Below are 12793 nucleotides of genomic sequence, written 5' to 3' on the forward strand. Positions count from 1 at the left end.
ATGTTTTTCCATGTGTGTTGGGGCTGCAATTATTTGTGCCAAACCCATAGCTGTGATGGAAGCTATGATACCCAGGAGCTATCCAGAACTTCTTTTCCAAGACAAGGAGACTGAGGTTACAGAAGACTGAAACTTATAAACTCTTAACACTGGCCCTGAGCAATTCCTGGAACTTGTAGCAGGAGCACCTTCCTGCTGCCAGGAAGCTAGGTGGTTGATACATCAATAGCATGCTTGATGGTATAGTCCAATTCCTTGCACAAGAACTCACATGTAGACTTCTCAAAACGTTATAAAATAGATGTTTGACTATGATATACGATTCAACATGAGCTATTTTCAAGCAGATATATCTGTGAATGCATCTCAGCTTTTCCAGTGAAGGTGGTATATTAAAAGTTCTGCCATTGTTGAAGGCATTCAGGAATTTGGTAAGAAAATATCTCTGAAAGGATTACCAATCATGGATTGTCTAGTATTTTACAAATCCTAAAATGGAAAACATAATATTTTAGAGATAAGCATTGAAAAACATCACAAAGTTGGAAAGGAGTAGCTTTATTTTTAGAGTACAAATAACTGTACCTTTCTTTAGAAATGTTATCTTTCTAGAAATAAGACTTCAGACACTTTTTATAACAATGTAAGAGATTATTTGTTATGATAGCTAAGAATAAAGTAAAAAAATTGACCTGATGGCACATAATCTATTTATTGTTTACTTAAAACTCTTCTATAAATCAGAAGATAGTTTCTATTAAAATAAATTGCATTTTGGAAAAGGACTGAAGAGATTAGTGCTAAAGAGAAGGTAATAAATCTGGCCAAAAGGAGAATAGTTTCCTCTTTGGTAAGATTAGCTGCATTATCCTTGTTTTGCATGTGTAATTGCTATCAGAGATTTTTAGAAGGATGGAAATGCATAATGGGTTTTAAATAGAAATTTATTTATTTATTAAATTCATATGCCACTTATCTTGTTGCTGTAAGATTTTTCTATATAAATAAATTTATAGTTAGTAATTTTTTTGTGTTTTGTTTTACATTCTAAGAGAGATAGGATAGAAATTTTGCTTATTCTATAAGCAAAACACTTTTCAAGTAAATATGTTGCATAATTTGAGATTATCAACAGATTTATTTATTCATTAAATTTATATGCTGCCCATCTCACTTAAAGATTAAACTGTGCATAATAGTTTTGACAACTTCAAATCTCCAAAGCACCTGAGGGCAGGACAAGAAGCAATGGATGGAAATTAATCAAGGAGAGAAGCAACTTAGAACTAAGAAGAAATTTTCTGACAGAACAGTTAATTATTGGAACAACTTACCTCTAGAAGTTGTGAATGCTCCAACAGTGGAAATTTTTAAGAAGAGATTGGACAACTATTTGTCTGAAATGGTATAGGGTTCTTGCCTGAGCAGGAACTAGAAGATCTCCAAGGTCCCTTCCAATTATTCTGTCCTGTCCTGTCCTGTCCTGTCCTGTCCTGTCCTGTCCTGTCCTGTCCTGTCCTGTCTTGTCCCAGTCCCAGTCCCAGTCCCACTCCACTCCACTCCACTCCACTCCACTCCACTCCACTCCATTCCATTCCATTCTAATTCTAATTCTATTCTACTTCACCCATGCATATATGGTACCCAACACATTTTTATTTTGAATCTCCTATCTGAGGCTTTATCTCTCTTGTATTTGTTTGCTTTTTGAGAGCACAATAGGCCTTTCTGGAATCGGATGTTACAAGAGTGGCACATATGCTACACTTCTGTAGCATCTAATAAATCTAAAATGCATGATATGACATCAGTATGTATCCCTGCTTTACTTCACTGGCTCTGGCTAATAGAAACAGAAAGAGTGATGACATTATGTCATATGTTTTATATTAATAGACATTACCAAGTGAGCCAGGGTGTGGAGATAGAATAAAGTGTGGCTAATGTAACATATATAGTGTCTGTTTCCTTTGTAATGTTTCCTTCCTCAAATATTTTATGCATAAAAATATATCCACTAGCTTCAGGCTGATAGAACAGAGTTATTCATTGTTTAAAAGCTGTTATGTTGTAATATTTTGTCAAAAAGATTCCTAGAAAAAATTTATAAGGATCAGTAATATGAGAGTGCTGCTTGCAAAATTACAATCAAAGGATGATATAGGAGGAGAGCTATGTTAGTCTATGGCAAAAGAAATCAGGAGTCTAGTAGGACTTTTTCCTATTAGCACATTCTATTAAAAGGTATGAGTTGAAATGATGAGTTCATTTCATCAGATACAGTCAGTTAATGAACTGCTGAAACTGATGAAGTGAGGTGCAGCTCATAAAAATTTTTGCCTTTTAAAATAATATGATAGTTGGAAAAGATGCCAACAGAATTCTTGTGGTTTTTAGTCCAAGGATTTACTTCATAAGGAAAACGGGATGGGAGGAGAAGGAGGAAAGAAATAGTCTCAGTCATCAGCATTTAGTTATTGTATAGAAATAACTGTACCATTGATACTACGGAAAAGAAAAAAGTAGAGCAATTCAAATGACTATTTTGATTATCTTGAACCACATTTCTAATCTATAATTTGCTATTGACATGATAGACTGCTTGTCTGAAAATCAATCTTTCAATCTTTTTACAGGATGGAGGAAACTCCATGAACTTATAGCCTTTCCTTGTAAAATTAAACTATTGAGCATTGGGCCTAAGCTGATTCATTGCTCTGTTTGAGCAGTTAATAATGACTGGCAGTTTGATAGAAGCTTCCCAAGGCATGAGTTGAAAGAAGCTGTTCAGTCCTATTAACTGAACTGGGGATAATCTTGGATGCTCTGCACAGCGAAGCATGTATTTTCTCATTGTGTTAGGATTCTTCCTCTGTCCCTTCTGCTTCTTACTGCCAGTGAAGTAGAATTATTCATATTTTTGATAACATTCAATGTTTTCTTAACATTTTTAGAATGTGTTTCAGGGGTGGGTTCTACTTACCTTTACTACCGGTTCGCAACAGGAGTGTGCGTGCACATGCACAGAAGCTTCTGCGCATGCGCAGATCGTACCTTATGACATTCAGGCAGGTGGGTGGAGCCTCCCGCCGCTTTTACTACCGGTTCTCAAGAACCAGACAGAACCGGGAGCAACCCACCATTGATGTGTTCATCTTATTTACATGGTTCAGGAAAAGTAATACAAATATCATTTTTAAATGAATACTTAGTTGCAAGTTATATTTGCCAGTGAGTCATTTTTGCACATATTATGTGGCACAAAAAAAGAATGGGAGAGCAAATGAGACATGAAAGATACCTGAGCCTTGGATGAATATGATGAAAAAACATAGGCCTTGTCTTCACCGGTTGCATATTAAATGAGGTTTAGTGCGACATAAGCAACCTGCATCAACCTTACTGCTGGTTTAATTGCTCTTCCCAGTATGCCCACTGGATAATTTGTGGATGTGGTAAGGTTTGTGTAATCCTGTTTTGTCCTTGCCACTTAGAAAGAGCAAACCAATGTACACTTCTGAGCTGGGGCATTTTTTGGGAGCATGAGTTCTTGCATTGTGGGACAAAATATGTCTTTTTAAACATTACAGGGCTGATTTGCAAAGCAAGGCTAGAGGAATTGCATTAGTAGGAGGCTCTCCCCTTTCTATCTGCTCTCTATACCCATCCTATTTCATTTTTTCAAAGCCAAGACAATTCCCCCACCCATTCCTAAAAAACAGTGTATCCAATAGAAGAATGTGAGTCCAACTCAATTTCAGATTCCTTCTAGGAGTTCTTTTTTTGTCTTTCACAAAAAGTAGTTAGGTCCAGAACAGCTCTATTGGTGCTGATGAGCTCTACTCCTCCTATTCTCCAACCTCTGCTCAGCCTTAGCCAATAGCAACAGATATCTGGAATGGCATGCAACACCTAAAATGCAGCTGCTAGAAGCAATTGGAATTTCTCCCAGAGCAAATTCTCAAAACGCAGGTGTTCTGTTTGAGAACAAGATGCTTGAAAATGTAGTTTTGAGTTCTAAAGCATTTGGAGTTGATGTTTTGCAGACTTAATACATTCTGCACACTCATGAATAATACTATCTGCAAAATGCCTGGAAATTCCCCTGCAAGGACAGTCAAACGTGCCCAAAATTGATATCAATACAATTTGAGGCCTACTATTAAAAATAGCAAACTAGAACTTTTCTGTAATCTAGCTTTTTTTTTTTTTAATTTGATTTATATGCTGCCCTTCTCCGGAGACTCAGGGCGGCTTACAATGCGTTAAGCAATAGCCTTCATACTTTTGTATATTTATACAAAGTCAGCTTATTGCCCCCACAAACTCCTGTGTCAACCTTGAGCCTTGGAGAGATTCGAACCAGCAGTAATTGCAGGCAGCTGTGTTAATAACAGGGTGCTTAGACCACTGTACTATCAAGGCTCTTCAAAGCTTTAAACATTTAAACATATTCCGAGTTCCCTTAAGGCTAAGCACAATAGTTTATATTAGCAGAGTAAAGTTTGTCTAGTGTGTTGAGTTTTTTTTCCATAGTTAGGGCCGAATTCTACTCCTTACATTGGTTTCACATATGGGCATAAATTAAAAGGATTATTTTCAAGTCTGCTCATGTCATGGAGGCATGAAAACATAAAATAAATTAGACTTTTTTGCCCTTCATTAAATACTGATTAATCAAATCAGGAAAGTTGGAGGCTTATTATAGCTTTGAACTCTTCTTGAAACTCATTTACCAGACTTGCCTCTTTCTGTTTCAGATCTAGATAAAGAAAGCAATGCTTTCTTTTGAGACATGCTATATAAAATAATAATTTAATTTCAAAGCATGTTTTTAGCAAAAATATCACTCTTTTGGAAAGCTAATATATGAAGGTCATCCTGTTTATTATTAAAAAGAGGAAAAGGGAAGAAGTTTCTTTTGGTATTTTGTTTAAAGTCTAGAAAAGTCTCAATATATGAAATATCAGTTGCATTGCCTTTATATCAAGGCCAATATTGTGTCCCCTTTATTTATTTATTTTTAAAGAAAAAAGGCTTTGAAATTAAATAATGCTTCTAAAATAATCAATCAGAAAATGTTATTTAATTGTGTTTTCTTCATAGAGTTTTTTTAATTAATTTTGCTAGTTCTTTAATGCTTATATTAAACTAATCTAATCTAAGTTTAGGCTTTGGCATAATATTTCCCAAATGTGAAACAGCATCTATTACATAAGACTAATGTTCTTACAACAAAACACAAAACTCATACAGTATATAAAATTACAAGGCAATCTGTTTGGTATATTTAAATAAGTTCTTTTGTATATGGTTGATGGAAAGCAGTAAGGAAAATAGATTCTCAAGATAATGTTTACTGGCTTCCATTTTCATCAGTGAAAGTAATAGTTTTGCATGTTTTTATTACAATACTGTCCTTATTAAGAGAACACAACAATGTGGGAATTATAAGTACGTGTTTGTTTCTGATTAAGACCTAATTTTGCCAAAGTTGAATAGCCATTTAGCAACCTGCTAGAGCTGATAGATAGTGTATTGTGGAGTCTACTTGAAATATATTGACATAAAAGTATCTGTCTTATATTGAATTTATAGGTTGCTTGTAGAAATAAAAATACATTTAAATAATATAAAATATTATAAACAATGAAGTAGTAATAAAACACATAATAGAACAATACCAAGAACTTGTTCAACTGTCCCATTATGGGTTTTCAAATGTTGAGGCAAATATTTAAATGTGAAATGATTTGTGATACACTCTAAATAATTTTTTGTACAATTACCAAACATTTCACAGCTGAATATCATTCTATATATTTGTTCTTGAATATTCCTTCAGGCCTAAGATTGAAAATCAAAGAGTTCAAATTAAGACTATTTCAGTCAGAATTTTTATTTCTTGGACTGGACACATTTTTCAGGAGGAATTAAATTTCTGTCCATGTAGCATTTTCTGAAAGTAGGGGAAAAAAACAGACAAGAAAATTATGCATGCAACAAAATTAATTCTGCACCTGAGCAAATTTTCCTGCTCTTAGTTGTAGCTTTTCGAATGAAGGTTTGCATTGATTATTTGCCATCACATTACTGCTAACTCCTAGTGATTATGTAGATTTTTTTTTCTGTGATGATTGGTCTTTTAACTTCATCTTTCAGGTCTTTCAATGGTGCATTCATCTTCACTGTAACTGAGTCTATCTATCTTGTTACTGATTGTCCTCTTTCCTTCCTTCCACCTTTTCCAGGATCAGAGCTTCAGAACTAGGTCTTTGCATAATGTGTCTGAAGTGAGATTATTTGAGATTGCTTATTTGTGATTCAAATGGGTTGATTTATTTGATGAACAATTTGTTTGATTTCTTGGCTAGCCACAATATTCTCAGGAGTCTTCTACAAAACCAAAAGTTCAAAAATGTTTTTAAACTGTTTAACCTTAACCTGCTTCTATAACGTCCAATGTTCATTTCCATAGATTGGGGAATACCACTATTTGCACTATTTTGATAGGTAGGTAGGTAGAAACACATCAAGCTGTCTGAACCACTTTTCCAATTTTCTTTATGGCCTCCATGCTAACTGCTAGTTTGCAATATATTTCTTGACTGCTTGTTCTTTTACTGTTAATTATTGATCCTAAAATGCAGAAGCTGTCTACCATTTCAATATCTTAATCAAGGAAATATCAATTTTAAGGGTGGTTGTTGTACTTATTGTCATTTGTTTGATTTTTAAAAATTTTAATCTTATTTTTTCACTATGCTCCTTGACTTTTATTAGTAGGCCTTGTAGTTCCTTTGCATTTTCAGCATTATTATCATAAGCATAGTACAAATTATTTATGTTTCTTCCTTTAAAACCACACTCATCTTCTTCCAATCCAGCTTCTTTTAATGTATTTTCAACATATAGGTTGAATAGATAAGGGGAGAACATACAGCTTTGTCTCATTCCTTTGTCTATCTGGAGCTAATTTGTTTCACCATATTCTGTCTGTACTGTGGCTTGACTCTGACTTTTAGGTTTGTCTTGAGAACAATACATGTATACTTTTGACTTATAAATTCTCTGTCATGTAGTTCAAACACAGTGTCAGTCAACGTCAGCTATTGTGCTTATAAGATCATGTACCCTCTCTTCCATTAGCCATAGTTTCCTTTGATTTTTAAATTGATAAACCAAGTATTTTACTTTTCAGAAATATCTGTTAGGTACAACTATACATTAGGTACGTCAACTCTGACTTTGCTTGGTTTTTAAGTTTTCCATTAATTAACTCTGCTTCATTCCATTCCTATTCCAAGTTGAGAGATTTCTTTTTAAAAAAGGTTGGAATAACTTTTGTATTTCTAATGCACATTTGTCAAATATAAGTATAGTTTACACAATAGAAGAACCATTTTTCTTCAGGACTATTTGCATTAGGACTTGATGTTTCGATAGTCTTTCTATCTTGATACCCAATTTTTTTTGAAATGAAAATTAAATAAAAATGGATTATTTTGGAATAATGTGAGCCATGTCACATAGTTTTGCTGTGTACAAAAGTCACACATATTCTCTGCTTAATTGAAAGTGGTTCTCCTTAACAGGTGAATTTTCTATTGCTTCAGCCTACAAATTTGGAAAAAAGACAACAGTACACATAGCCCTTGAGTTATGACCACAATGAAGATAGGACTTTTAGTTGTAAGTTGTTGGGGTTATAAGTTGAGGTGTTATGTCAGGGGTGTCAAACTTGAGCTGACATGTCATCACGTGACGTATTGCAAATTTTCCCCCCTTCGCTAAACTGGGGGTGGGTGTGGTCAAAACGTGATGTATCTGGCCTGAGGGCCTCAAGTTTGACACCTCTGTGTTATGTGATCAACTTGATTTTACAACTGTAAACATGTACAATCACATATTTGTTATGCAAATCCATTTTTCTGAATAGACATTTTTTTTTGCTGAAACTGACAAAAACATTGCAAATTATAGTCATGTGATTACATGATGTTGCAAATAGTCCTAAATGTGAGCCTGTTGCTAAGCACTTGAAATTCAATTACATGACTATGGGAGGGGTGTGGCAGTCATAACTTCAAGGACTTGTTTGTAAGTAGCTTTTTAAAAGTCTTGTAATTTTGAACAGTTGTTAAATGTCTAGTTGTAAGTCAAGGACTATCTGTAGAAAAGTGTCTGAAAACATGACAGGGATTGCAGCTGCGGCTTTTGCAACCTCTCTATCTATGGGGAGATGCTATTTCAGTGGGCTGGACACAGAGAAAACATGCTTCCTCAGTCCCACAAGATGGCAACATTTAATTGAGGGGACCTGGAATACACTCACTCTGCCTGAATATACTGGGTGGGCAGAAATGTTTGCAGACAGGTGGTTGTAGCAGTCACTACAATTCTTTCATATGTAATGGCTTCATTAGATTTTCTACAAATTCTATCTGTCAGAAGCTTTTGTCTGCATGAACGCCTGTGGTGCCTATTTCCAATTAGCTTGTCAAGAAAACTTGACAGTACCCCATGTCTACATTTCTGGCTGGTCAGAGGCAGATGAAAGGCACAAGGTGAAGTTGTAGGGAGAGTTTTCCAATTGATTCTGTGTTCCTTTATGCTGCTTTGAACCTGTCAACCTATTTTTTGGACATGAGTTTAACATTCTTTTGAACATTGAACCCATGTTCAGAAATAGCCTATTTCAACAAGTTGACAGATGACTAAGCTTGTTTACACTTGCTCAGTACCAACTCACCCTAAGTTAGTAAGAGTGATTTGGGTTTGATTTTCTTGCTGGCAGTTGATGCTTCATGAGAAGGTGTCAGCCCTTTGAAGTAGACCAGATTAGGAAACCAATTTGTGAGATCTAAGGAGGGTCTGGTCTGAGAAGCTTTGTCTGGTTACAGTTTTGTCCCAGATTCAGGTTTCCTTTATTTGACATTGTCTTTGTATCAGCTCTTCCTTTTTTCTATTATAAAAAAAGAATGCACAAATTACATTCCTTAACTTCTCCAGCATTATAAGGACAACACCACCTGACAACCGCTTTATTGAGAGATTGTTGGAGAATCAAATTCTGTGTCATCTTATTTTTCTGGCAGGTCAAGAATTAGTGGTTTGCACTTCAATGTGGGTATCTGGCTGTGCCTAAGAAGAATCAATATTTTATTTTCCTCTTTCAACTTTAAGCAAGAATTCCTGATCATATTTTCAAAGTATTACATGAAGCACACCTACAGTATAATTTTGCAAGCAATATCCAGGAAGGTCAAATGTTAAGTTTGGGGACAGTAGGCAAACAAGAAGAGTAATGACTTGATATTTCACACGTCAGTTTTTACCTTGAACATGCTCTGCATGAATTTTCCTAAGATAGAATATGGTGTCTTCTCCAGGTATAATTATTTTCAAAAATAGCAGGATATTGGAACTAGACAAAACTGAATATCAAAGAGAGCTAAGAAGTGTTCATCCATAACTAATAACGCTTAAAAAAAAGTGCATGTCTGCAGCACTGTAACAAAAAGGACTTGCAGCAGGTGTTTATGTGCAAAAGCACTGAGCGTTATGGTAACACCTGTGTTTCTAGACTGTTTGCCAGGACAATTTCTTCATTTTTAAGAAAGTAGAGACAATCATGGTAGTAGAATAATTGCAGTCTAATACTGTCTGTTTCCTATAATAGGATTTTTCAAACTGTGTTTCAAAATTTGAGGGGAAGGCCAAGGACAAAAAAAAAAAGGGGGGGGGAGGGGGGAAAGTTAACCTTTATGCAGCCAATTTTCTAACGCTAGAGTTTTGCCTATCGAACAGAGATCCCAAGAATTCTTTTTAACACATCACTTGAAAAAAATTGAAAAACTGTGCTTTATAAGATCCTATTTATTTGTCTCAAGATTTTTCAGACATTCTCAGTGTAACTTGGTTGACATGTCTCCATTATCAACCATATTTTTGACTCCTGAACAGTTACTTTGTCTGATGAAACATTCTAGCAAAAATTCTAGCACTTTGAAAGGTTGAGGCAATTTTCTAAAATTTCATCTGAACTATTTATTCTCACTTGCTTTTATGGGTAGATCTAATGACCAAACCATAAACTAATCATACTGATTTTACACACCACACCAAACTAGACAACTATATTATACTCTAGAGTATTGTTTGAGCATAACTTAGGTTTGACTCGAGAGAAGGTTCAGTATCCTTGCTATCCATTTTCATATTCAATCAATTATAATAAATATATAGTAAATATAGTACATATTACATCTCCAGTTATTTTTACTCCCAAGTAAGTATCAAAAGTAGGTTGAGATGCTTTCATGATCTGTAGTTACATAACCTCTAGAAATTATCCCCTTTAAGAGAAGCAACTTTTTTGTTGGCAAGGGGAATACAACATAAAGAACCAGCTCTGAAGACATATGGTACAGCGAATGAGCTTTGTATGTTATAATGCATGATAAGAGTATAGGCTCTATTTATACTGCAGCATGTTTAGCACCAGATTGCGAATTCTTAATACCGAAACAATGGCATGTTTTTAACATTTCTGTTCTCTTTGTGATATGTTTTAGGCATTCTGTGTCAAGCAATAAATACTTCTTTTTAGCAGCCTTTCCATAACAGTTCTGGTCCAGCAAATGTTTAGTAACCTGTTCTAAAAGATTATGTTATGTAGGGCTATGCAACATTTTTGATTTGTTTCCATAAAGATGCCCCAGAATGAATGGAAGCACAAATATCACACCTGTCTTGCAGACAGGTACTACTTTTGTATCCCAGAACAGTGGCATGCTTTTTTCGAGTTTGAATCTGAAGCATTTCATAGGTCTAGTACAGGCCTAGTATATAACAATATGCATTAAACTAGATTCTGTTGTTGTTCTCAAATAGCTCAGAGAGCCACTGTCAATCAATGTAGTATATTATATTAAACATGAAGAGCCAATACTTTTTAGGTTCTTTTTAATTCAAAACCAAAATTATATATTTATAGGACTTTTCACTGTTATAAAATTAGATTTACAAACTGCCAAACTTTAGAATCTCCATACTTACAATAAATGTTCATTCTGCTATTGTAATAAATATAAAATAATTGGTAAACTTCCTAGGTATAGGTTTGGATATAAATAAATAGATAGAAATATGTGTTTATGATTATTTCATGTTTTGTTTGTTTGCAGGAATAATCAAACTTGGGAAATGGAATCCTCTTCCTTTAACTTATATGACAGATGCACCTGATGCAACTGTAGCTGACATGTTACAAGACGTCTATCATGTTGTGACACTGAAAATTCAATTACAAAGGTGGGCACTACTGAACATCTGCCCTTTTTTAATCCTGAGTTGTTCTGTCAATCACACCATTACTACTGAGATTAACACATGCTATTTTCATTAATTTCTGAGCTCATTTTGAAGTGGGAAGCACACTATAAGAAGGGAATTGCAACTGGCAGCTCTTGCTGGGTGATATTTTAACTAGACATTAGAACACAGGCTAAGGTAGTCTGTCTTTAAAAGAGAATTTTCCACAGGTACAATAATTCTATAAAGCCTGACTAAGCGTTTTCACATTATACCTGAGAAATAAATAGTTTTTAAAGGTTTTGAGATTTTAACCAGAAATTCAGGATTAAATGTTGGGCTCAAAGGCTTTTGTCCTTATGTTGCAATCTGCTAAGGTACAATTGTTGAGAACTTATTCAGCCCATGATAGGCAACATAAATATTTGTTCAGTTCTGTATTTAGTTATTTATGTTCAAATCTTCCTAGATTCTAGATTGTAACTGGAAGAAATTTCTAAACGGTACAAAAGAATGACATATAAAATATGAATGTCCTGTTCTTCGTTGTGTTTGGTTTTAAAGAGTGACATAGCTTTTGCATGTAAAGAACAGCTATGTTTGTATGCAGCACTTTCCCCATCTGTCTATTCTCGTGTTCTCTGTTTTTGCAGTTGTTCAAAGCTAGAAGATTTGCCAGCAGAACAGTGGAATCATGCCACAGTCCGCAATGCCTTAAAGGAATTGCTCAAAGAGATGAATCAGAGCACGTTAGCCAAAGAATGCCCTCTCTCCCAGGTCAGTGCCTCTATTGGTAGCAGAGGAACTACAGCCTATAAAATGCAATATAGTATGAAAGAATAAATATAGAAAAAAATCCCTGCAATTATAGTTTTCCTGTGAGTGCAAGATCATTAACAAGTATTATAGAAGAAGCTGAAAATTTGAGAGGGATACCATCGTGTTTGTGATGCCTGTTCTGCATTTTACCTTTATTTCTCTATGTTTACACTATATATTCAGTCTAGATGCACACCCCTCTATTAGATAAAGCTATCAATATTTAGTATATTCCAAGTTACAAAAACTTGAATGTTCCAAGCATCCCAAAATGAATAAAAAGTGCAAGTTAGTTCTGTTACACATTTATAAATCAAAATTCAATTCCAGGTACATTTTTGCTTATATGTCTTGATTATTTAGTAAGCTGATACACCAATCACTATTATTTCAATGTTAAAATAATAATTAAAAAGTTCATTTATCAGCATTATAAGGATTAGCAAATAAGGTATTTTGAGATACCTTTTTAAATGTCTCTCTTATTGAATATTGTGCATAATGTTTGAGAAATGTTCTTACATTTTTTGATGTTTTCTTTAGAATGGTGAAACTCAAAGATGAAAAATACAGTGGAGATGTTCTTGAGTAGGACCATGCAAAGCATTTGAAGGAGATGCTTCACAATGCATATTAGTATGAATGAAACACCGTTCTT

The 12793-nt window shown here is 34.5% G+C and overlaps 1 protein-coding gene across 2 annotated transcripts in view; it reads left to right on the top strand.

The window, feature by feature from the left end:
• Window positions 1-12793, top strand: part of SATB2 (SATB homeobox 2) — a 154756-nt gene that overhangs the window by 51680 nt on the left and 90283 nt on the right. For both annotated transcript variants that reach the window (XM_070956822.1, XM_070956821.1), the window contains exons 3-4: window positions 11190-11316; window positions 11970-12093. In XM_070956822.1, the coding sequence (XP_070812923.1) occupies window positions 11190-11316; window positions 11970-12093 (251 nt within the window). The remainder of the gene's footprint in view (window positions 1-11189; window positions 11317-11969; window positions 12094-12793) is intronic.

Source organism: Pituophis catenifer, unplaced genomic scaffold (genome assembly GCF_029215685.1).
Source record: "Pituophis catenifer annectens isolate HBS135680 unplaced genomic scaffold, rPitCat1.0.hap2 SCAF_1, whole genome shotgun sequence".
Lineage (NCBI taxonomy): Eukaryota > Metazoa > Chordata > Lepidosauria > Squamata > Colubridae > Pituophis > Pituophis catenifer.